Source organism: Carlito syrichta, unplaced genomic scaffold (assembly GCF_000164805.1).
Source record: "Carlito syrichta isolate Samal-C Ts95f unplaced genomic scaffold, Tarsius_syrichta-2.0.1 Scaffold251499, whole genome shotgun sequence".
Lineage (NCBI taxonomy): Eukaryota > Metazoa > Chordata > Mammalia > Primates > Tarsiidae > Carlito > Carlito syrichta.
Window position 1 is genome coordinate 427450 of NW_007195595.1, and position 27054 is coordinate 454503.

The following is a 27054-nucleotide window of genomic DNA, read 5'->3' on the forward strand; positions in this document are numbered from 1 at the left end:
AAAAAAAAAAAAAAAATTAGCAAACCTAGTCCTGATGTGGTGGCTCACATCTGTAATCCCAGCACTTTGGGAGGCTGAGGTAGGAGGACTGCTTGAGCCTAGACCAGCCCGGGCAACAGAGCAAGACCTCGTCTCTACTAACAAACAAACAAATAAAAATTAGCAAGTGTAGTAATCAATACCAAAGACTGAAACCCCTAAAAAAAGTTTCGTCTAATATCAAACATAACATGCTAACAAGAGCAAAACAGGCTGGTATAGCATTCGGCCAGTCTCCTGGTTTTGATACTGTGCAATGGTTATATAAGATGTCACCACCAAAAGCAGCTGGGCGACAGGTACACAGGACCTCTCTGTACTATTTTTGCCACATCTTGTGGTTTTATACTTAGTTCAAAATAAGTTTTTAAAGTGCCAGGCACAAAAGAGTACACGCTGTATATTCCGTTTATATGAAGTTTTAAAACAGGCAGGATTTATCTATGGTGAAAGATCAGAAAAATGGCTGCTCTGTGGGGGTGAGGGGAGTGAGGCTTAATGACAGGAGGTAAAAGGACATTTCTTAACTGACTGAAATCTGTGTCTCAATAAGGGCGCGGCTTCCGTGGCTTCATGTTTTTGTCAGACTCCTCAAACATATATCTGAGCATGTTCAATTACACCTTAATTAAAACAATAAGAAGATAAACAACCTCATCCTCTGCTTCCTAGTCTGCAAAACCTTCAAAAGAAATGCTTTGAAATGTGTTTGTTGGCCAGGCGTGGTGGCTCACGCCTATAATCCCAGCACTTTGGGAGACCTGGGTGAGAGGATTGCCAGAGCCTACGGGTGAGAGGTGAGAAGATTGCCAGAGCCTACGGGTTCGAGACCAGCCCTGGCAACTTGGTGAGACCTCATCTCTACAATAAATTAAAAAATTAGCCGGGCATGGTGGCTCATGCCTGTAGTTCCAGCTACTTGGAAGACTGAGTTGGAAGGATCACCTGAGCCCAGCAGGTTGAGGGTACAGTGGCCGGGAGCGTGCCATGGCACTCTAGTCTGGACAACAGAGTGAGACTTCAACTCAAAAAAAAAAGGAATGTGTTTGTTTATCAGATCTCCAATAACACTAACTTGAAGAATTTAAGAAATATAATCATGGGAATATTTCCTTCCAGTTTATAGGTATGTAGTTTATTTTTTCCAATAATCAGAGCACAGTTGCAGCAGGTGGGTGCTACTGCCAGGGCAATGATCCACAGTCTTAGGAGGTAGGCCCCGGAAAGGCAGGGTTAAACACGACACAGGGAATAGCTACTTAGGTACAAATGTATTCATTCCTACTTTTAAAAACTATTAAACATAACCAAAGTAAGATTGAAAAGACCTCACTCACTATAGTACAATCTCTAATTACTAATATAACCTAAGTCACTGCTTAATTGAGTCCCCAGACTCCTGTTGAAGACCTCTCTTAAGTGCCTCAAATCTTGAAGAAGAGAATAACTGACTCTGAGAACTTGGGGTACACTAGGCTCCCAAAATCCACACTGTGGAGGAAGCACCCCCTTCCGATTTGGGTTTCGTTTCAGCACTCTCCACATCACTTGTCAAAGTCACAAAAAACAAAAGAAGATCAAAGGTTTGAAATTCACCTCAAACTTTGTCCTCTTAATATCTTGGACTTAAATTTTCTTTCATTCAGAAGTATTTACTCTTTGAAGTTTCAAGTTTTAGTTATTTTATTTAATTTTTTTAGTTGGGGGTCTCACTCTGTCACCCAGGCTGGAGTGCAGTGGTATGATCATGGCTCACCACAGCCTCAACCTCTTGAGCTCAGGCAATCCTTCTGCCTCAGCCTCCCGAGTAGCTGGGAGTACAGGTATGCACCACCACACCTGGCTAATTTTTTTATTTTTATTTTGTAGAGACGAGGTCTTGCTATGTTGCCCAGACTGGTCTTAACTCCTGAGCTCAAGGGATCCTCCCACCTCGGTCTCCCAAAATGCTGGGATTATAGGTATGAGCCACCATGCCCAGTCAGGTTTTGGTCATTCTGAACTTATTTTATTGAATATATTTTTGGCGAGTGCCTACTATGTGCCATGCCCTGTTCTAGATGCTTTATTACATTATCTCATTTCATTTCCCCAACTGCCCTTTAGAGATGAGGAAAGTGAAGCTCAGAGGGTAGAGGGAGACCCTTGTGTCCCAGCAGAGTGGCCGTCTCAAGCACGGGTCTCCAAAGCGGCGCCCTCCTCTCTGGTCCATGGGGTGGCACTAAGCCCTGTCCCTGTACAGTGGTGCAGAGCCGAGTGGACTGTCAGGGTTCCTGGCGACCAATACTGAACACAGCCGTGAACCCAGGTCAGTCAAAGTGGGGCGCTCACTCTAGGGCTTAGAAGCTTTAAAATATCAACAATATCAGAACATCTTTTGATTTAAAAATACAGAGGTAAAGGAATCATGTAAGATTTTAAGAGAGCAAGAGAGTGTGCTAGGGCTGGGTGTGGTGCTCATGCCTATAATCCCAGCAGTTTGGGAGGCTGAGGTGGGCGGATTGCTTGAGCCTGGGAATTCAAGACCAGCCTGAGCAAGAGTGAGATCTTATCTCTTTAAAAATTTTTTTAAGATTTTTTTTTTCAAGTCAGGGTCTCATTCTGTCACCCACACTGGAGTGGCACGATCATGGCTCACCACAGCCTCGACCTCCAGGCTCAAGCGATCCTTCTGCCTCAGTCTCCTGAGTAGCTGGGACTACAGGCATGTGCCACCACACCCAGCTAATTTTATTTATTTATTTATTTTTAATTTTTTTTTTTGAGTTGGAGTCTCACTCTGCCACCCAGACTGGAGTGCAGTGGCCGCTCCCGGCCACCGCAGCCTTGACCTGCTGGGCTCCGGTGATCCTTCCGCCTCAGCCTTCCATGTAGCCGGAATTACAGGCATGTGCTACCACGCCCGGCTGATTTTTTGATTTATTGTAGAGATGAGGTCTCGCTGCCCAGGCGGGTCTCGAACCCGCGGGCTCAGGCAATCCACTCACCTCAACCTCCCAAGGCGCGGGATTACAGGCTGAGCCACCGAGCCCGGCTTATTTTATTTTTTATAGACAAAGTCTCTTTATGTTGTCCAGGCTGGTCTTGAATGCCTGGGCTCAAGCGATCCTCCCACCTCAGACTCCTAAAGTGCTGGGATTACAGGTATGAGCCACCACGCCAGGCTAAGCCTTTTTTCAAAAAGGGAGTGTGCTGGGAGATGGACCTCTTGCAATGTAACCCAACCCCATGCCCATCTGCCTGTTCACACTGCTCCTTGCAAAGCAGCTGAACTCCTGCTCCCTGTGTGTTCTCTTCAGCATTCGCCAAAGCTGGCCAATCCTTGCTTGAAAAAGTCTCTATCTTTGTCCATTTCCTTGATGTTCTGGTAACTTCCTTTTCTCTTCCCATTCCATGAATGAGCCCATCTTACAGACCTGTCACCAGCACCACCACGCTCTTTCTATATATACTCTCCCTGGGTAATTCCATCGTCTTTCCTGACTATAGCTGTCACCTACGTGGAGGTGACCCTAAGTCAGTGTTTTCATCCTTACATTATTTTTGAAGCCTTGGCACATACCTCCAGCTGCCTCCTTTACTGCCCGCTTGGTCATGTTGCTGGCACCTCCAGGATTTATAGGAAAGCTAGTGACATCACTACCTTCCCTCCTCTCACCAAGCCCAGTTTCCTTGTGACTCTCTAATTCCTATTAACGGTGTTATTATTTATCGTTTTCTAAACCAGCCAAGTTTAAAAGTCTGAGTCATCTCTCTTGGTTCAAGTCACCTTCCTATTCCCCAAGCTCTAAAAACAAAAGGAAGGAAAGAGTGAAGGAAGGGAAGGACGGATGAGGTGGAGGACCAGCCTTCCTAAGAGACTTCCATCTAGCAAAAAGGAGGAGCAGGACGCACAGGCAGGGCCCTGAGCAAGAAAGGGGAGAGGGCTTGATCTGCAGGAGCCTCTAAGGCAGTGCCTGTGGGCTTGGAGGCCAGAGGAGTAAAATGGGGGGGGGGGGTGCAGGAGGACAAAGAAGGAGCCGGGAGGGGTAGGAAGCCGCCGTACCTGGGGTGCTCCAAAACAGTTCTGACTTCAAAACTAGTCTCTCTAAAGCAGGGAAAAAATACATTTCTCGAAGTATTAAATTCAAAAATCAAATAGGTCAGGCTATAAAGAAAAAGGAAGGTTGGAAACAAAAATGAATTTAAAAAAATAGGAATGCAAGTTCAAGTCAATCTCATTTTTAATAGTTACATGATACATCTATACATGACCTAGCTATAAGTATGAGGACATTGAGATTTCCTTCAGCTCCAACAGAGCAGCTTTATACATAATGTTCTCAAGACACAGGGGACAAATGAGTGACCGGGGGAGTCTGGCCTTGGCTGTGATTAAGACGTAGGCAGAAGACTCTTCTTTATGCCCCAAGAAGGGAGGCAACAGAGACCAAAGCAGACTGTCTGATGGAGGAGACTTCAGGGATATCCCTGAGCTCCTGTGTTATGCCCTCCTGATTGTTGGCCTTTCAAGGCCAAAGATGAACCTTAACACCTCTGGATAGCCTTTTTTTTTTTTTTTTGAGTTGGAGTCTCCTTCTGTTGCCCAGGTGAGAGTGCAGTGGCATGCTCGTGGCCACTGCAGCCTCAACCTGGTGGACTCCGGCAATCCTCCTGCTTCAGCCTTCCAAGTTGCTGGAACTACAGGTGCACGCTACCATGCCTGGATAATTTTTTGATTTATTGTAGAGACAAGGTCTCGCTAAGTTGCCCGGGCTGGTCTTGAATCCCTAGGCTTAGGCAATCCTCTAACCTCGGCCTCCCAAAGTGCTGGGGTTATAGCCTTGAGCCACCGTGCCCAGGGTTTTTTGTTTGTTTGTTCGTTTTTGAGTTAGAGTCTCACTCTGTCATCCAGGCTGTAGTGCAATGGCATCCCTTGACCTTCTGGGCTCAGAAGATCCTTCCATCTCAGCCTTCCAAGTAGCTGAACTATAGGTGCACACCACCATGCCCAGCTAATTTTTGGGGATGGGATCTTGCCAAGTTGCCCAGGCTGGTCTCGAACCCCTGGTTTCAGGCAACCCTCTTGCCTCCACCTCCCAAAAAGATGGGATTATGGGCATGAGCCACTGTGCCCTCCAGGTAGTCCATTCTAGATCAACATTGACAAAGCCCTATTTCCATGTGTGTCACTTCCTTGGTGATGCAATTTACCACTGGTATTTAGGGGCCTTGCCTGTTAGCTGGCCTATATCTCTCTATTTCCAAACTGCAGGGAATGCTTCCTACATTCTAGCATTCTTGACTTTAGTGAACATGCACAGTCAAACCTGCTTTACTCTTAGGACTTTACGGACTAACTCATGTCACCAGTTTTGCCAGCCTAAGAGTGTTCATACTTTGACTCGATGCACAGGTGGTAGTCTTGCAATTCCTCTGAGCATCTTGATCTTCTCAAAATGCAATTACATGTCTGATGTGCTGAAATGAATGCAACATTGGCCATGTGAAATACCATGGTTTTGTAGAACAATAAAGCACTGTAATACTACCAACTGTATACATGGATCACCAAAAAAGTAGGCGCTTACTGTCAGCTCTCCTGTTGACCACTGTCTTGCTCACACCCAGAACATTCCTGGCCCAGCATGGCCTCGCCACAAACACTTATGAAATGAATGTCTCTTTATTTCAGCCACATGGTGATAAACATATATGCATGCACATACACTTACATATATGCAAGAAATAACACAAACCTTCCAAAGTGCAACGCTGGAGTATTTTTCCTCTGAGCAACTTTAATCCATCTGCTATGAGGGAGACACCATTCTTGGCCCACCCACTCTTTCGTTTCTTTCCATTTTGATCAGTCTATACCTAATTGCAGCCACGTCTCTTAGTGGGGGCTGCTGTCTGAGATCTCAGCCCTCTAGTCTGTCGTATGTTGCAGACACGTTCTCCTCCCATCACTTGTCAACTTTTTGGTCTTTATCAGTTATCTATTTCATGCACCCTCATCTTTCTGCCTCTCTGACCTTGGCTTGTCCTCCCCACGCTCTGCCATCCAGCTGCTCCTTGCTGTCCCATGCCCATTTCCACAACCAGGTATTCAAGATCCAATGGCTGTCCCCTCCAAAACTTATCCCCTACACCTTCCCCACAGAACCCCTCTCCTCTGGACAGCCCTGTCTCTGAAGCAAATGCAATTTGTAAAATGGGTTAATAAAATAAGTCTGGAGAGTTGATTCAAGGGATTTTTAGTATGTGTTGTTAAATGAGGGTACAGAAGTACATACAATATTCCACATTTGAAAACGCATGTGTGTATTAAAAGGTACTGAACACATCAGTGTGAACAATATTGGTTGATTGGATGGACAAGAAAGAGAAAAAGGGAGGGAGGAATGGGAAACAAACAAAAGGGACTATTAAAAACAACAGGTTCCATGATAAAAGGTAAAAATTAAGTGAGAATTGTATAAAATTACATGTGTATAAATGGTTACCAAAATGTTGGAGGTGTTGTTGGCATGTTATCTTAGGGTGAAAATATTTCAGGTGACTTTTATACTCTTCCTTGTACTTTTCTGCATTTTAACAGAAAAGATAAGGACTGTATAATCAGAAATTACTATTTTTATTGATGGAAAAATTTGAATGATTCAGCAACACAGGCAACATGGAAATAACGTCCCTTGCCTTCCCAGCCAAAACAGAGAAATTGGCATATTTCATGACTACAGGAGGTCTTCTCCGTCGTCTTCAAAATGGAGACAGACCACAACATCCAAAATTCATAATTATCATAAATATTTTAACTCTAATTTTTAACAGTTTCCCAATGGCTTGGAGCACTCTGAAGACTCAGTCAATCCTCATTAATTGGCAAGCACCTTTCAAATCTCATGAATGATTACCTCAAATATGCTATTATTTGATATAAAAATGCTCTTGAAAAGGAAAATCTCATCTAAAAAGAATACCAGAGTGGAACAGTTCCAAAGAAGATAATTGAACTATGAAAGTTAACCTGCCCCAACAGAAGTGGTAAAACTCTAATAACACACAACAAAATTGTCTTCCTGCTCTGGTCCCATTACATGCATCCAGTTTTGCAACCTGCATTCCTACAGTCTCAGGGCTCTTATTATCACACCCCTCCTCAAAGGCTGGCCACTCAATAGCACTAGCTTCTGTTTCTTACTGGAGATGCAAGGGTCATGACATTAGCTATCAATCGGTGTCAATGATCGCCAGGCCCGGTCCATCTTCAAAACTTTAAACTGCCTGCTAAAATTCTGGCTAGAACATGCAATTGTTTTGCAGAAAGTTACAATTTCTTCCTTCTTCTGGGCCTACTTTCTCCTCAGGGCAGCTCAAGTGTGTGCTTGAGAGCTGTCTGTGAGGAGCCCAGAAACAGCCCGATCAGGCTTCTGGCACCCAGCTCTCACGGGGCAGAGGTTGCTGGCCTTGGAGACCGGGCACCTCCACCTGGATGCCACTCTCTTCAATGGTAACTGGGATCAGGTGACATGAAAAGTCATTTTATATATCTCACGTGTTCAAGTCAAATACTTACCTGGACTAACAAGTGACCTGAGTTAGGCAAACATGTGCCACATTTCTTGGTGTTCTCATTTATTTGCTTTATCAAATTCACCAGTATTTCCACAGCACCTCTGCTGATCATTTCGTCAAAAAATCCTGGATTTCCAGAAATGAATTTTATAGCCCCCATACAGTATAAAAAAGCTTCGGTGTTTCTTTGCAGGTCTTCACTTCGCAGAACCTCCAATAATGATTCTGTCAAAAAGATGAATTATTGTAAGCATATAACAGCTGGAGAGAAATATACTAAAGCACTTCCATGGGAATGTCAAATACAATTGGTAAAATATGTTCATCAAAGCCCATATTTAGATGCTTGTTAAGGGTTCTATAGAGAGAAAAGCTTACTTTTAGCGAAGACAAATCTCTGTAATAGCAATGTAAGCAAAAGAATAGGACTGTTCATATACATGAGACAGTATTCTTTTTATTAACTCCATTCCTTGCCTCTTACTTTTTTTTTTTTGTCAGAGTTTCACTCTGTTGCCTAGGCAGGAGTGCAGTGGCATGCTCACGGTCACTGTAGCCTCCATCTGCTGAGTTCAAGTGATCCTTTCTGCTTCAGCTGGAATTATAGGTGTGGCCACCACACCAAGCTAACTTTCTGATTTATTATAGAGACAAGGTCTCACCATGTTGCCCAGGCTGGTCTCAAAACCCATGGGCTCAGGCAATTCTCTCACCTCCACTTCCCAAAGTGATGAGATTACAGGCATAAGCCACCGTACCCAGAGCCTCTTACTAATATTTATCAGCCTTTATTTTTAGTTACAAAAGTTATGAAGGGATACTAATAATTAAACCTATTTAAGAATTAAATTTTGACAAACCTTTAAGAATATATTTCTTGCTGGATTAATGGTAAATTAATTAAGTGCTTTTAAGAAAAATCCCAATCACCACTAAAAAAGATCACTTAAATATAACACCTGCCCTTTTCCCAAGAAAACTTAAGAAATCCATCCAAATAACATACAACTACCAACTGTAGGAGTAACACAGGCATCTCCAGTAAGGTAGATCATGCGTATCTCATATTTCATTTGATTAATATATGATCATTTGTCAGAATCTTTCTTTGTTTTCGGCCTACAATTCTCAATTAGCACGTTCAGTCTTAGACTTTCCTTTCAGTGCTGGCTTTGTTCTTGTCTGCTAGGGCAAAGGAAGATGCAGGGATGTTTTATCCTATGCTGTGAAAAGAGGGGCTCACAGTATTTCCCACATGGCTGCCTGCTCCTAACCTGCAGTATTAATTCATAAAAGATTTCCATCTAGATGACTACTGAGGCATCTTCATTATTTAGGGATATGCCCCAAACAGGCATTATGAGCTCAATGGAATGCCATAAAACTTCCCTACCTACACGTTTGAAACACGTTCATGTCAGATTTCTTTTTTTTTTGTTGGCGTCTCACTCTGTCTCCCAGACTGGAGTGCAGTGGCCACTCCCGGTCACTCCCGGTCACTGCAGCCTCAACCTGCTAGGCTCCGGTGATCCTTCCACCTCAGCCTTCCAAGTAGCTAGAACTACAGGCGTGCGTGACCACGCCCGGATAATTTTTTTATTTATTGTAGAGATGAGGTCTCGCCAAGTTGCCCAGGCAGGTGTTGAACCCGTGGGCTCAGGCAATCCACTCACCTCAGCCTCCCAAAGCGCGGGATTACAAGCTGAGCCACTGAGCCCAGCTCATGTCAGATTTCTATAAGCTATAGACATCCTTCCGTTTGTAGTCATCCCTACTATATCAAAAGACTAAAAGTTTCAATTATGCCAAATACTATTAAAAACATTCTTCTAATAGTAAATCTAAGTCCAGGAAATGAGCTTTTAAATGGGAGAGCACTTTGTAAAGTCACATGACTACAGGCATTTAAGGAAATAAGCCAACTATTAAAGGGTGCACTAAACAGAAGGTGGAAACCAGAGGACAGAATGAAACTCAGCATGGTACAACGTTGGAATCTTCTGGCTATCATTACTTAGATGTTTTCCCTCCAAAGTCTTCATTTGTACTCAAGTAAGCATTTGCTCAATGGTAGCACCTACTGACACTCACCCAGAACACCGTTATTTTGAATCAGAGAATCATTCTTCTCATTCCTGCTAATTTTAAATACAAGTTTGCAGACATTCAGAAGATTCTTTCTACTCACTTTCAGCTGCAGAGAAAGAAAACACATTTGTTTACTTCTATTGCAGAGAGAAATAAAGACATGCCATACTTTAACAAACAAACAAAAACACAGTTATTTTAAAAGTGTAGCAAGAGCATTTTTACACATAAAGAAAATTTCTAAAGAAATCAACTTTGAAAAATTTAAGCCACATATTTACCAACTATGATATCTAATTAACCTCAATTATAGTGAATATAATATAAATGACCTTGAACAATTATAATACTACAAGAAAGGGATTGGCTGTAGTGGGAAACTGTCAGGGGAGGGGGGTGGGATTAGCAGTTGAGGGAAATTGCTAGGGGGAGGGGAATACCTCAACAAGGGTAACTGCAGAATCAACATTTGTATAACTAACCCTCACATCTTTATAATGGAAAATAATAACAATAAAAAAGTAAAAGATACTTCTCAAATATATATATATATACACATATATATATAATATACACACACACACATATATATATATAAATGACCTTTAGAGAAAGATCATTTTTATGACAAGCAGTTATTTCTTTCTTCATAAAGTCTCATATTAATATGTGCATGTATCAGTTACTTTTAGAGGAGAGGATGAAGGAGGTAGAGCAATGTTAATGAATTTAATTAAAATAGAGTAGTAATTGCTTTAAAACATAAAAGTAAAGGAGCATGAATAGCAAAATTTCAGATTAAATGAATTGACTTATTATTTTAAAACATGGTCTACTCTGCCACCCAGGTTGAAATGCAGTGCTGTGATCCTGGCTCACTGCTGCCTCGACATTCAGGACTCAAGAAATCCTTCCACCTCAGCCTCCCAAATAGCTGGTCTACACCAACATGCCCAGCTAAGTTTTTACTTTTGTTTTGTATAGAATGGAGTCTTGCTATATTACTCAGGTTGGTTTCTAACTCCCAGCCTCAAACAATCCTTTTACCTCAGTCTCCCGAGTAGCTAGGATTACAGATGTGAGCCATTGTGCCCAGTCTAAACCAGTTTAGAAAAAATACAGAGTAAAGGTGAAAGAAAGAAAATAAAGGGGGAAAGAGGCTGGGCATAGTGGCTCATGCCTGTAATCCCAGCACTTTGGGAGACCAAGGTGGTTGAATTGCTTGAACTCAGGAGTCTGAGACTAGCCTAGGCAACATGGTAAAATAAAAAAACAAAAATAAAAACAAAAGAAAGAAAGAAAATAAAGGGGGAACGTATGGTCCTTTTTATCACTTGCATAAAAGAAAATTATAAGAAATCTGTTTAATAAGATAATACATATATATTCATTTTTAAGGCTATTTTTGCAATGCTTTGAGATAATCACAGCATTGATTGTTGAAATCTTCCATCTAAATCATACAAAAATACCTAAGTAAATTATACACAGGGCCATAGGGAAGTATAATTTTTTCAAAAAGCACAGTATAGGATGACTAACTGATCAAATGGTCTAAGTAAGTTGTATATTTATCCAAAGTAGCAAAATGTAAAGATAAAAAATCCTAAATATCCCAAGAAATCCTAACTATCTGGGGATAGTTTAATAAACTGTGGGACATCAATACTATTCATATTAGGCAGTCATAAAAAAAGTATAACTGTGAACATTGTGTTTAAAAAGAAAAATGTATAACTATTATTAGGTAGAAATATTATGTGCCTTCATTATGACAACGCAAAAATATGTTTGTAGGAATGAGGTCATTTAACAAATAAATACTTCTGTGTGAAAAGGATGGCATATGGGTCACATTTTATTATTTTTGGTTTTTGTAGAGATGGAGTCTTGTTATGTTGCCCAGGGTGGTCTGGAACTCCTGGCCTCAAGTAATCCTCCCACCTCGGCTTCCCAAAGTTCTGGGATTACAGGTGTGAGCCACTGTACCCAGCCTAAAAGCTATCATTTTATTTTTAATAATGTGTATTAGTGACTTTTCAGTTAAGTTTTTTTTTTTTTTTAAGTAATAGGATTTGCCAGACATATTTGTCAAAGATTTGTTCTGTTTGGCCCACAAATATTTCCCAAGCACCTGTTGTGTGCCAGACACTGTGCTGTTCACTGTAGGAGATACCAAGAAGGACACAGCCAGCCCAGGCTGGAGGGGTCAGGGAGGGCAGCTTGCTCAGGGGACAGCTTCTGTCTGCCCTCCCACACTGAGTCCCTTAGAAAGTTATCCCAGAGCGACACTACCAACCAGGTGCCGCCGTTCCCATTTTGCAGGTGAGGATCTTATGCCTCAGGTCACAGAACCATCCTGCATCACCTGGGCATGCCACATGTCAGGAATGCAGATTCACAGCCCCCGCCCCCCAGCCCTCCTGAGTCAGAATCTGCATTTATACAAGATTCCTGGGGGATTCCTGGCTGCATGGAGATTCCTTTGATTCTCAGGAGGGAAAAAGGAATTGAGAACTTAAAAAAAAAATTTTTTTTTGAGTCTGGGTCTCTGGGCCCAGAGTGCAGCACAGTGGTAGGATCACAGCTCACTGCAGCCTTGACCTCCTGGGCTCAGGCAATTCTGCTGCCTCAGCCTCCGAGTCTCTGGGACTACAGGTGTGTATCACCACACCAGGCTAATTTTTTTGAATTTTTGTAGAGAGGAAGTCTCACTATGTTGCCCAGGCTGGTCTCAAACTCCCAGGCTCACGTGGTTCTCCTGCCTCGGCCTCCCAAAATTCTGGGATTATAGGTGTGAGCTGCCATGCCTGGCCGAATTTTTTTTAATGATTAGGTGTTTAAAATAGCATTTCAAAACCCAGAAAATAAGTTGACAAGAGAAAAATATTTCTATATCCACGGAAATATATAATGTTCTTAATATTTGAGAATATTTCTGAATCCATTGACTATCTACTACTAGATTGTGAGTCCTTGAGGTCAACACCATGATTTATCACTCTTCCTATGTGTGGTATGTAGCATATGCTTAGTAAAACTTGTTGAATAAATGAATGACTACAACTCACTTCCTCCTCCCCCTCCAAGGCACATTTTTAGTAAAAAGTGGGGGAAAAAACCTGGTACCAGAGTTTTCATCAAAACAATTTTAAAAGGAAAGAAAGAAAGACAGCCACAATTTCCAGGCCTGTTATAAGGTCAGTTTACATTCAAGGCAAATTCTTAAAACTTCTCCCTTGGTAACTGTCAAATTATGACTTTAAGACATGAAAAGATCGTAAGACGTTAAATGTTATACAAGGAACATAGACGACCTTATAAGGACCATTTCTATCACTATGTTCCCTATACTTGGCTTCATCCTTTTCCCAGGGGACTCATCAGGCCTCTGGCCCCCGCTGTTGTTTGTGTCCCCTGCAACCTGGCCGGCCCAGAAGGGCAGGGTTATTCACTTGTATTCCCAGTGTCAAGAAGAGTCCTTGCCACAAAGTAGGTTCTCATGATAGGGCAGTTTATTCTATTTAGAGCAAATCTGGCAAATTAAAGGAAAGTAAGACAAGTTTTCAAATCACTCATCACAGTTGACATATTGGTGTTTCTTTCCTGTTTTCTTCCCCAGAGAAAGTGCTAGATTTTTCCTCCTTCCGAATGCAGTTGCATTTATACTGTATACATGTTAGTACTCTTTACAGAAAATCTTAATATAGACTGATATATCTTTGTAAGAGTTTTTGATATAAAGATTAAAATTAAGAGGGCTGTTTGGCAAACCCCCATTGGCCAGCGTTTGCCAATATTGGCAGAAAGAAATTGTGAAAAACTCCATTGTCTCATATGTCTTTAGTTTTTGGTGGTTTTTCTTCTTCAACAGCTCTTATGACATAGTCTTTAAAAAACATACACAGAACCCCATCACCAAGGCCTCGACTCAACAGGCTGGAATGTTCCAGGAGTTTCAGGCAGTAGATGGAAAGTCAGACTTGATGGCTTTGAATGTCCCTTCTGACTTCCTGGTCCTGCAGTTAACCAGAAGGCAGACCACCCAACTCTGCACTCTGGAGTTCAGTCTGCAGTCTTGCCCCGATCCAGCAAGGCACTGTCACCAAGAAGGCTTTATCTAATCATGTGTTTAGTTCAGAATGTGTTTGCTGCTTGGCAGATCCCTTAGCCTGCTGCCCCAAAGTAGTTAAATTTGTATCATAGATATAATTATTTTAAATGACACCTTAATAACCAGATAATATTTTCTCTACAAAGCAGTAATGAATTAATCTCCCTCCTTCTCTCCTTCCTTCCCTCCCTCCCTTCTTCCTTCCTTCCTTCCTTCCTACCTTCCTTCCTTCCTTCCTTCCTTCCTTCCTTCCTTCCTTCCTTTCTCCTTCCTCCCTCCCTCCCTCCCTCCTCTCCTTTCTTGTTTTGGCCTGGTATGGAATAAAATGCCTAGGATCCGGATTAAAATATCAAAGGCAATCTGTGGGTGACTGTTACACCAGCAGAGGCCAAGAGTGAAAAAGAGTGAAATCACTCTTTCAAAGAAATGCTGCCTTCTGAGTCACATATCACCATTTTAAAAAAGAGAGCTAGTAGTTTAGGATGATAGCAAAATAAGAATGTAGCCTCTCCCCAACATTACACAGCATATGTAGCCAGAAGAGTCTTCTATATGAAAGACATCATTGTCAAAATAAGCAGCAGTAGACGTTCTTACTCAACGTTAGTAAGTATGCCAACGCTTGCCTTCACTGTGTACTTTAAGATTTTAAATCCTATAAATTATGGAGTGTTAACACAAAGCTTCGACTTTTATGAAACCAAGCAAGCAAAGTTTCATTCATTTGTTTCAGCGGCTCCCTTAGAACGGTCTATAATGATTGTGACTTATCTTTTGATTCTAACTGTTTATAGCTGCAGCAACTAAGTGCTTTCCTCAAACAATGATATCATTCTGTTTGAGACAGAGTTTCTACAGAGTTTTATTTGCTGTCTGGCCTTTACTTCTACCACCTTACGGGAGCCTTCTGTGACCACAGAGGTATCTTCACACGACCTCATGCAGTCGTTTTTTCTGATTCACACTGGTTCCTAAAGCACCTGCCTCGTTATGCTTGTGGCCCAAATTAGTTTGTTATTTATTAAATCATATGACAGAATCAAGCACCCAGCAGAAATTACTTGGCAGAAACCACAGCCTGCCCAGTCTGATACTGATCTCCAGTAAAGTTACATGAGATGCTATTTCGAATGTATTTACCTGTTGTTATTTTTTTCCTTTCCCTTTTTGCCCTCCCTCCCTCTCTCTCTCCCTCCTTCCTTTCTTCCTCTCTTTCTTTTTTCCAACCTAGTTTCAATCCAAATGTAAGAGTTTATTTGAACATTTTCTGCGCACATAGGCTTAGTTCCTTAGACACCTTCAAGCCAAATTCTGGGATGTCAATTTATTATCTTAATATTTCTCAAGATTCTAAACAAATACACTGCATTTTTAATCTTCTTTGTGATATTTACAAAGAAAGCATTAAGCAAAGCTTTTATGTGTGAGAAAGAAAAACTTACTGCTAGAATAATTTTTGCAAGTTTAAGGCTGAGCAAGTCTGAGCCAACATCAACTCGTTTGTACAGAGTCTTCAGGAGAAAACTTCTTCTCTTAAATTTCTTTCCAAGCATGTTTCCTTCCTCTAAAGCGTGATGAAGTTGTGTGCAGGCACCACAAACCATTTCAATGTTTTCTTCTGTCAGAGCAAAAAAAGTAAAGCAACACTTACTAATGAAGGTCAAGTTTACAAGTATGTCAAACACAGACTGTGTAAGTAAAAACCCCGTATTTATTTCCCTGGCTGTCTCCACATTCCGGAGCTATATTTTCCCTTCTCTTATCACTTCCATCTACCCGTGGTTTTTCATCCCTTTGATCCATCTCCTACCATGTTGACCTGTTTCCTTATCTGTCAGTTGGCTTATCTAGGATACACAGTCTTTCAAAGAGTGTATGAAGGAATGGCACTGCCACCAATTTCAGTTGGTCTCCTTTCCTCAAATGCCCTCCACCGCCACCTGTGCTCTGTTTCGTCCCACGGAAGCACACTACCTGCATCTTCACCATCAATCCTTTCCTCAATCCACTGGCCTAGAATGTTCTCCTTACCCTCGTTCTGGTTGTTTTTGGTCCTTCAAGACTCTATGTTCCAGCTCTTCCAGAAAAGATGCACGATCCCACCGTCAAAAAACGTTACCTTGGACAGTTATTTATTGGTCACGTATGTATGTGTGTGTTGTGTCACATGCCCAGTGCCCTCAACAGATGTCATGCTAAGTGAGGATGAGCCAGGCCTGACATACCTGGGGACCAGCAGCGCATGGCACAGGGAGAATAATGGAGAAACAACTGACAGCATCATTTTACTCATGTTCCTTCTCTAATTTATCTGTTGACAAAAATGATGACCAATAGTTTTCAATGAGAACAATGCTCATCATCTGAGTAAAAAGGGCTCTTATAGGACAGAAGCTCAAAATGTCACCAAATTCACCACTCAGATTTGGAGGTGGTTTTTAGAAAAGAAGAGAAGGAAAAGAAGATTTTAGCTAGAAAATAGGGAGCCCTAGAACAATTATGTATGTATTTGAGTTGGGGTCACACTCTGTTCCCTAGGCTGGAGTGCAGTGGCATGGTCATGGCTCACCACAGCCTCGGCCTCCTGGCCTTAGGCCATCCTTCCACCCTCAGCCTCCCAAGTACTGGGACTATAAGTGCACACCACCATGCCTGGAAAATTTTTAAAATTTTTTTGTAGATCGAGGTCTTGCTATGTTGCCTGGGTTGGTCTTGATCTCTAGACCTCAAGTGATCCTCCTGTCTTGACCTCCCTAAGTGCTAGGTGGCCCATGCCTGACTGCAGTTTATTTTGATTTATGATTCTGAGGAAGGTTAAGTTTTGAAAGTGGCAGCCATGCTAACAGGAACACACAGGTGGAAAACAGCACACAAAAGAGAACATGAGAGAAATAAAAGAAGCCAAAGTATAAGATATTCTGTTGAAAAATATTATCTCTGGTAGATTCCATCACGGAATGTAAAAGCAGGAAGCCAATCTTCAATAAGTACCATAATGCGCTCTTAGAAGCCCACATAGAGGAAGTGTGTGCCTGCAGAAGGAAATGACTCAGGCCATTTTTAGCTCTTTTCAACAATAACATCTAAGAAAAAAATGTTAAACCTCAATAGCTAAGTAGCCTTCAACGTCTTCAGTTATGTGCTGAACTAAATGACCTGATGGGAAATGACTGAGACTAACTTTAAATAAAGGGAAAAACCTGGACGCTATTGTATGAAACACGTTTTGCGTTGTTTTATTCTTCTGTGACTGGCTGTTTCTTCACAAACCCCAAGTCCTGACTCTGGGCCACCCATTGGCAGTGGGTGGTCCTCAAGCTATTTTTCCAACACTTCCCTCCACAAACTCTTCATTCCGGTGGGTTCTACTCAAGAATAGTTGTTTTAGCTTTTTAAAAAATGTTAAGAAGAAGGCTCAAGAGTCAAATTTTAAACTACTGCTCAGATGAACCCTTTATACCAATTAGTTTGTTATAACCTCAATAGACAATTTGAATCTGAGTGGTTAAGATTTGCAAGGATCTGAAATTAGTGGATAAACGTTTGATGAGTGGGAGAGAGTAACAGTCTCAGAGTAACATTTCCCCCCAAGATACTCATTAATTACAAAGGCAAAAGCAGCAACATTGTAGTGGATAAAGCTGCCAGACCCCACCTCACCCAAGTGATCAAAGTTCACATCACCAGCAACAGAACAGGCCAGCGTCACGCCCCTCCTGCTGCGAGGTACTGGGGACTCAGCAGCACGGATGCACAACACCTGCCCAAAATGCTCACCTGGATCTCATCCTCGGGAAATACCAGACAAACCCAACTTATGGGACAGTCTATAAAGTATTCCTCAAAGATGTCAAGATCATGAAAGAGATCTGACAAACGATTGGGATATGTGATCCAGGAATTTTTTTTTTCCTGACAAAGGGAATTATTGGGACAGTTGGTGAAATCTGCGTAAGAACTGTATAGTATTGTATGGTCATTTCCAGAAACATATGAGAATGCTTTTGCTTCTAAAAATACATGTCAAAGTCCTTAGGGATATGGGGCATTGGGTTGGAAACTAGTTCTCAAATGGTTCAAAAAACAAAAACAAAAAATGGTGTGTGGGGGTTGGTGGTAAGAAAAAGAGAGGGACAGGAAGGGAGGGAGAGAATGAGAAGGCCAATGTGGCCAAGCGTCAGGATTGGGGAAATCTGGGCGAAGAGCACACAGCACTGTTTGCACTACTCTTGTAACTCTTCTGTAAGTCTGAAATTATTAAAGAAAAAGTAAAAAAATAAAAGGATCTCTGGGAGTCAAATAATCCAGCCCTGCCTCCATTTGCTGTTTCTTTAAGAGAAATGCCACACTTCAGCATTTGATAGGACTTCTGAGAAGGGGGATTCATCCTCATTTCAAATTCCTAACTCTTGTCAAATTCTCTCTGTTGGTGCTTGTGGAGGGCAGAGACCACAGCATCCCCTCGAAATCCTTCAGGGTAAGCCAGGTGTGGTGGCACACATCTGTAATCCCTGCTTCTCAGGAGGCTGAGGCGGGAGGATTGCTTAAGTCCAGGAGGTCAAGGCTGCAGTGAGCTATGACCACACCACTGCACTCTAGCCTGGGTGGCAGAGTAAGGCTCTGTATGTTAAAAAAGAAAATCCTTCAGGCTGAAGACTTCCTACAAGATAGGCCTTTGCAACACTGACTCTTTGAATGTTTCCTGGTATATTTTCCTTTTTAACTCTTACCTAGACTCATTGTTTTGCTCATATCTTCTCATACAAAAGGCCCAAAGTTAACCTGGCACATGAATATGAGGTGAAAATTAGTAGCTCTGGGGCAGGGAGGAGTCATCACATCCATATTCTGAGGCTTTTGAACTACAGAGGACTTTGGAGATAATCTAGCCTCATCCACCCGCTGGCCTGGCAGGTGAGGACACTGTTGCAAACAGAGTAAGGTGATTTCCCCATGGCCATGTGCAGCACTAGGACCAGACACCATGTCCAGGGCTCCCATATTAACCACGGACATAGCCAAGCACCAACAGGGAGTCGAGGAGGAGTGAGATAAGCATTTGAACCTTTCAGGTGTTAGGTCGTTTGCAGGACTGCCCTGCTTGTTTGCTGGGGAGGATTCCTTTTTGCTGCTTCTCCTCGGGTGTCTTCTGGGGCTACTCTATTGGTCTGCTCATCCACAGTTCCGGGCGAGGGCCTACTGTGTGCAGTGTGCCAGGCCCCGGGCTCACCCTGAGGCGACTACCACAGCTCCAGGGGAGCCTGGTTCCACCTCACAGAAGGAGAGCTGCCTTTTCAAAGGAGAGAAAACGGGGTTGCAGGGACCCAAGGATTGTGGGCCTCCACTGCTGGGCACTTCAAGGGCAAGGATCTGGCCGCTTCCCATGCTGTGGGTGGCATTTCCTACAGAGGTGCTCACCCTCAGGAGAAGGGGACATGCACACACAGTTGGCCTGAGGAACCCGGGGCACACCTGTTAAGAACACCAGTCTACATGATTTCATTTCAGAAGCTTGAAATCTGTTTTTATCTTTTACTTTCTTGAGAACAGCCAACTTAAAGAGGTTACACAAACATTTCCTCGAGCAAAGGAAGTAGCGATTTATTTATATGACACGGGAAATTTTACAAGCTGGCTCTCTGGGTGCATTGAAAACATACTCTTACTAAAACCATGTGTACATGGAACATTTCATACACATGTTACTGGGTAAAAAAAATCAGGTGACTGCACTTGTTTTTGAACATGTTCACAGAAATGATAGTCAAAGTTAATACGTATGTCAGGGCAGGGGGAACATACACATAACTATAGATATTTTAAATTTAAAACAAAAATAGCTTTTTTTTTTTTACCCTTTTCTAGTTCACACAAAATTGGTGCAATCCTTGTATTCCAAAAGACTTCGTCTTCTATTTCTGTTTCCTTTTCTTGCAAGTCCGGTTTTGAGACTGCAAGAGAAAGCCAAAGTAGGAAGAAGAAACATGAGAAGTAATTGTAGCCACGTATGGTCAAAAGACTTTACTATTCATCACTAAAATTAATAAGCTATAGAATTAAATACACTTTGCCCCCGCTCCCCCCCAGCCCAACTATTTCTAATTAGAACTACAGGTCTTCTGATCAAGTCACCTCAAGTTAAACTCACATAAGATAATCTAAAGAAGCCAGAGCTTTAACCTATGGTTGAGACATTTTATACAGTATTAAGCTTTGTAAGTGCTGATGATTGCTAGTAAGGCAAACCATTTTGAGCTATTTTTTACTTAAACTTATCCTTCTGTAATGTAGAATACATAGCTATAGATATATATGTAAATAAAAAGATTTTTGAAAATGTTTAATGATAAATTTTCCAAAAGGACTTTATTTTCTATAGAAAATAAAATGTCCATGCTGTTATGGGGCCTGTAGCATCAATGCCAAGGCATTTTGTGTAGCATGGTAGGGAAAGCCAGGGCTTTGGGGGCTGGCAATTTTCCATTCACAGTCCAACTTTAATACTGATATGTCAGGTGACTGTAGTTTAGTTTCTTATCCTTTCTGAGTCTTGGTTTCCTCATCAGCAAAACAGAGGTTAGAATATTTGCCTTGAAGGTATAAGAATTAAAGACACACTATAGTATAGTAAGGCTCTGAGCCGGTGCCACAAGTCTAGAAATACACAATACATATGAGTTCCATGTCCCCGATTAAACAAACAAACAAGAAATTACCACTGACGCATCTTACAGCTGTGTGTGCTAGCCGAGAATAGATGCCACCCCCGAAGACAGGGTATAGAGAATAATAGTAACCACTGACCATGTACCATAGACCCAGCAGGCCTGAACTTCATTTTTCTAACAAGACTCTGAGGAGGTTCCCAGATTGTCCCCTTTTGAAGAAAGCGGGGCCCAGGTGTATTAAGTTATCTGCCCAAGGTCATAGAGTGTCCCAGCCCTGGCACTTGATCTCCATGCTATTCTGTCCTGCAGCAAAATGACAGACTAAAAGGTAACAATGGGGAGGAAATGGAAATCATATTAGAAACTGAAAATCATGACTACATTTCACACAGGCACACCTCAAGATCTACGGCACCCTTTGTGCAGCTGCCATGCAGAAGCATTCCTGGGCAGTGCAAGAGACGTATCCCTCAGTCTCCCTTCTCTGAAGTATACCTCTGAAGCGCCTCACCTGGCACTCAGTCTCTCTCAAGTCAGGGAGTCCACGCCCTTTCAGAGAGAAACTGGTACCAATTAATCCACACAGTGGGTGCCCAGACCTTAAAAAATGTTACACAAAGAGTTAGAGATCATGGGGGCAATCAGGAGAGAAAGGAACAAAAGCATCCATAACCAGTGTGTTTTCAAGTTGCTTTAACTAAACAAAGGCCAGCTGACCAGGAAGGCCTGCCAAGAGCAAAGGTATAAAGTCACCATCTGGGTTTGAATCCTGGCTCTGCCACCTCCTGACTGGTTGACTATAGGTCAGTTGCTTCACTTCTCTGTAAAATGGGGTACGGACATCTTTCCATATTGGGATTATGGGTTATTAATCTCTTGTATGTGCTATTCTCTTGTATTACTCAAGAAGAGAAAAAAATATACAGCACGTATTAAATGTGTGTGTATGTATGTCTTAATGAATATCCATATTAATATTTTCTTAACACTTAAAATGAAATTCTCTGCAGCAAGAAATCCAATAAAGTCTCTTCTCAATTATCTCTATAAATAGCAGAGGAATCCATGGATAACACATAATGGCGTGTATTAAAAATTTCATTTAAATTCAGGGATGTATCTGAATTCTAAAATGAATCCTCACCCCCATCAGATGAGCAATTCTCCCAAGCACACAGTGCTGAGGTCACCCAGGAGCAGTAAGGGAGTTGTACAGTCTGCCTGTCCTGCCCAACACACTGTCCTTCCCCTCCTGGGCTGTATGCCAGAAACAGCCATTCCCAGTGGCGACAAGTCTAGGCTTGCCTTTGTCAAACCTTCCTTCCACCAAGAATGGCCAGTGCACACTGGGTGTCTCAGAACGCTCAAGAAGCAAAAGCAAATAGGAAAGGGCTGTCAACAAAGTTATAACTACACAGTTGTTGGTACTGTAAATAGTACAACTTCTGCAAATAGTCTTAATAGCAAGGCTCCAGATAATCTATCTAAACCATAAGCAAGACTTCACCATAAAATACTGAGCTGAATTGTCTTTAGGACAAAATCTGTTCACATCAGTACAGGCTCACAGTCCCTGGTTTAAAACCTTAGGGGCCAGATGTGGCTTGGAATTCAGAAACATATGGATTTTAGAAAGGCAATGTGGTGCCCACATTGCATGTGGCACACCATCCCAGTAGGGTCTTCCGGGACAGCACCCGGTAGCGAAAGACATGAATATTTACACTAATGAAACAAAAACTGCAATTGGCTTCCTATCAGCTTTGGCCAGGTACTGCCAGATATTTCAGTTTTCAGACGTAGGGATTTTGGAACTGCATAGGAAGGTTTGCAGACCTCCATCTCAATTTTTTGGTCCATTATTTTTATGAGTCTGCCTTAACTTTGATAAATATGGATATGACTTCTAAAAGTAAATCTGAATATTCAAGTAGTACAGAGGGTGCCAACAAAATTTTAAGAGATGTTATCTATGGATCACTTTTTGAAGTTGAACTGGATTATGGTAGTGATGTGTAGTCTGACGTTTGCTCAAAAGATGGTGTTAGTCAAATGAATGCTAGTGTCACCACTAGTCAAAGAAAACGGCAGAAGCGTGGTTGTCATTCAAGGAGCCCAAGACCATTTTTAAAAGTGGTATTTGAAATTTGAGAATGTTATAGAAGTACAAGGACAGTGGAGGCGTGAGTATGCAATGGCACCTCCAACACACCGAACAATTGCATGCATCTGTGATGAGTTGGAGACCCATGGTGCTGTGTGTAATGTGCACCAGGGAAGGTCCAGGAGGCCTCACACAGCAGCAAGTCCTGCAGTTGTTCACCATCTTCAGAAGTGTCTGGATGCTGATGGGAACCACTTTGAGCACCTCTTGCCATTGCAGAAGTCAAATATGACCTGTGTTCATCTTTTGCTATTGGTATATATTGGCTATTACCATTTTAATACAGTTTTTTTCCTTCTTAAAATGCATATACTTTTTTTGGCACCTTCTGCATAAAAAACATAGCTGCTCATATTCACAGATAGCTAGTCAAGTCCAAGTCCAAAGAATATGAATAAGATCAGCATTTATCAAGGCAAGTGAAAAGCCAGACAAATAATTTAATCTATGCATATTTATGACACACTTAAATATACTAGAAATATAGACTTTGAGCCCAATAAGTTCAAGTGAGAATTTTTTTCTTTTAACTTTCTATGCAGTATACTATTTAATACAGCTGTCCAGTGAGGAACCATGATCATCAACCTGTTTCTCAGGACAAACAAAACTGATAACATATTCATCCCAGGAAGAACTGAGTTCCAGGGATAGGCCAAAAATCACAGAACAGTTTACTGAACCCTCACAGGCCCTGCTGAAAGTTTCCAAGACTTGTTTCTTTTCAAAATAGAAGTTAGCCAGACATTGTGGTATAAGGGTTTCCTTCTAAACCTCTCCCAGGAATCCCTGCATGCACAGTTGTGTCTGGTGATGGCCTTTTCACTTCTTCACCTCCCACACCCCCTTCATTTTATATTCTCTCCCCAGGTTATTCTAGAAGGTAAAGCTTGGATTGCTACATGCGATGGCTTTTTAGTCACACATACATGCATAATAATAAGGTTGTCTCAGTTTTGGACATCAATCTAATATTTTAGAAAGCACTTTCATCTAGGTTCACAGTTTGCTAAATATAAAAATTGTGATTCAACAGGAAATTGGGTAAGTCAAGCACACATTTCAGCATGTTTTTGAAGATTTTGCTGTCTCAGTGGTTATAGTTGTTAACCACAGCTTTGAGTGCTGGACATAAACCTGACACGATGTTTGGATTGGCTGATGTTTTTAGCATGTAGATGTAAAATCCTTAGCAACAATGCTGACTCTGAAATTAGAACATCTAAGATTTTCCTTGAGTAAAGGAATGCCCATTGGCCACAAAAGTCATTTTATTGATAAGAAATTCATTTTAAAGATAATTTTTTAACCTAATATTTGTTTGGTGACATAACATTTCACGTGCCCACATAAAAAATAAAGAATATAGCAAACACCCGTGCAGCCAAAATGAGTTTGGTCAAATATTAATATTTTGTCATATTTTTGTCCTTTCTCTAATTTTTAAGAAATAGAACATTACAAATACGATTGAAGGCCGGGAGCAGGGCTTAGCCTGTAATCCCAGCACTTTGGGATGCCGAGATGATTGCCTGAGCCTGGGGATTCGAGACTAGCCTGGGCAACTTGGTGAGACCTCGTCTCTACAATAAATCACAAAAAGTAGCCAGGCTTGGTGGCACGTGACTGTAGCTCCAGTTACTTGGAAGGCTGAGGTGGAAGGATGGTGACCATGCCACTACGTTCCAGTCTGGGCAACAAGAGTGAGACACTTAACTCAAAAAATAAATAAATACAGTTGAAGACCCCCATAGACCTTGTCTACCCATTTCTTCCTCCCTCTACCTCTAGGGGTTATCACCATTCTCAACCCAGTGTTTACTGTCATCATGCTTGACTTTACCTGCCCAGCACATAGACCTGTATCAATAAACAGTATATGTATGTCATCGCTGAATTTTCCATCCTAATGTTATGTCTGCATTCATTTTACTCAATAGTATAAATGTACATGAGTTCATTTTTCTAACCACTGTATTGAGTGAATACATTCTGTGTCATTTCTAGCTGCCTGTGGTTTATATTGTTATATATTTTCTCAATTAAACACTTTCAAATCCCAAAGGACTGTCTTAATGTAGTTAACATAGTTTCATTTAAGTGAGCAATGATTTTTGAACTTGAGTCTGGAACCTAAGAACTATGCTGATGTTAAGTTTTTAAACTTTCCAAATATTTTCGCAGAATAATCTCTTATAAATCCCACACCCCCTTATAATGTTCTATTTATCAGTCTTATTTATGATTAAGACTGTCATCTATAGATGTTTGCGGCATCAGAGCTGGGGAATGGTAAGATTGTGTAAAAATAAAAATAACAACTTATAAAAATAAATGGCGATCTGTGGTCAGTTGGACAAAGTCCCTGAAGTTTTTAAGTAGTGATCCCACATCAGACATCATCCGTACAAGCATGTTTCCCAGAGTGGAGACTGGCAAAGAATACAGGTGGGACTCTCACCTGCTCTGCTTTGCAGCCTGTTCAGATCCCAGCTGCCGGGGCAGGAAGAGGCCCTTGCACACCTCCTTCCCTGGTCCCTAGGAAGAAGAGGAAAACACAGAACACTCAGCACACACACCAAGCATTTGTCTTTCAGAAAATGATGGGAGTCTGCTGTATATTGTTTCTAAAGAAACCACAGAGGATTGTTTAGAAGATGGCGTTGGGTGCTCTATCTCCTGTTTTGTTGTTGTTGTTGTTGTTGTTTTTGAGTTGGAGTCTCATTCTGTCGTCCAGACTGGAGTACAGTGGCCGCTCCCGGCCACCGCAGCCTCGATCCGCTGGGCTCCGGCGATCCTTCCACCTCAGCCTTCCAAGTAGCCGGAATTACAGGCGCGCACTACCACGCCCGGCTAATTTTTTTATTTTATTGTAGAGATGAGGTCTTGTCTGCCCAGGTATATATTGAGTATTACTTTTTTTTTTTTTTTTTGAGTTAGAGTCTCACTCTGTCGCCCAGACTGGAGTGCAGTGGCCGCTCCCGGCCATCGCAGCCTCAACCTGCTGGGCTCCGGCGATCCTTCCGCCTCAGCCTTCCAAGTAGCCGGAATTACAGGCATGCGCTACCATGCCCGGCTGATTTTATTTTTTTAATTTATTGTAGAGATGAGGTCTCGCTGCCCAGGCGGGTCTGGAACCCGCGGGCTCAGGCAATCCACTCACCTCAGCCTCCCAAAGGCGCTGGATTACAGGCTGAGCCACCTTTAATCAACCTTTGATTTTGAAACGATTTACCTTTTCAAAACAAGTCATATTTGCTTAACAAAATGAAATATAATTACCAGAAAGAACGAAGGCAACAAAATCCAAAGCTTACTTTGCACATCAAAAATTGATTAAGAATATATACCACAAGAGGTCACTGTTAAATAAGAAAGAACTCTGGTATGCTTGAATCACAAAAGCTTAGCTTTGGAATTGGGAAAGACACACTCTCTCTTTCTCAGTCTCTCTCTCTGTCTCTCCCTCTCTTTCCCCACACACCTCCCTCCCTCCCTCCCTCCTCCCTTTTTCCTTCCCTCTCTCTCCCTGTCTCCCTCCCTCTCTCTCACTGTAGGAAAATTAAGTCCTAAACTGGTCACATGTGCCCAAGATCACATAGTAGGGACGAATCTGGCACCCAGTTCTCATAATTTACAAATTCACTGCTCACTGCTCTTTCCACTACATCAGTGTGTGTTCTGTTTCCATTTTTAAAATTAATTAAATTACTATTCTCTAAAAATGTTTTATTTTTAGAAATATTTTCAATGTTAAAAAATTCAAGGTCAATTCAGGCAGTCCCCAGATGACAAGATGGCAAATAAAAGAGTGGTGGCTGGCCAATAGCAGAATTTTATGTGTGTACACACACACACACACACACACACACACATACACACAAACACATATATACACAAACACATATATACACACACATATACACAAACACATATATACACACACACACATTTTTTTTTTTTTGAGTTGGAGTCTCACTCAGTCGCCCAGACTGGAGTGCAGTGGCCGCCCCTGGCCACTGCAGCCTCAACCTGCTGGGCTCTGGTGTTCCTTCCGCCTCAGCCTTCCAAGTAGCTGGAACTACAGGTGCGTGCTGCCACGCCCGGCTAACTTTTGATTTATTGTAGAGACAAGGTCTTGCCAAGTTGCGCAGGTGAGTCTCAAACCCACGGGCTCAAGCAATCCACTCGTCTCAGCCTCCCAAAGTGCTGGGATTACAGGCTAAGCCACTGAGCCCGGACAATATATACACATTTTTAAAGTTCTATTTGACATAGAAACCGTCTCTGAAGGATACGCTTCTCTTTAGCTAGAGCTGGTCTTAAAAATACTTATCTTTTTAAAAACTGTACAAAGCCGGGCTCGGTGGCTCAGCCTGTAATCCCGCGCCTTTGGGAGGCTGAGGTGAGTGGATTGCCTG

At 42.0% G+C, this 27054-nt stretch overlaps 1 protein-coding gene across 1 annotated transcript in view; it reads right to left on the minus strand.

The window, feature by feature from the left end:
• The window catches only part of ARMC2 (armadillo repeat containing 2), a gene marked incomplete at its 5' end in the record, with an annotated part of 104549 nt that overhangs the window by 52772 nt on the left and 24723 nt on the right, over positions 1–27054 (minus strand). Inside the window, 5 exons of the mRNA XM_021709526.1 lie at positions 7601–7824; positions 9691–9793; positions 15244–15419; positions 19657–19752; positions 25095–25171. Coding sequence (XP_021565201.1) covers positions 7601–7824; positions 9691–9793; positions 15244–15419; positions 19657–19752; positions 25095–25171 — 676 coding nt within the window. The remainder of the gene's footprint in view (positions 1–7600; positions 7825–9690; positions 9794–15243; positions 15420–19656; positions 19753–25094; positions 25172–27054) is intronic.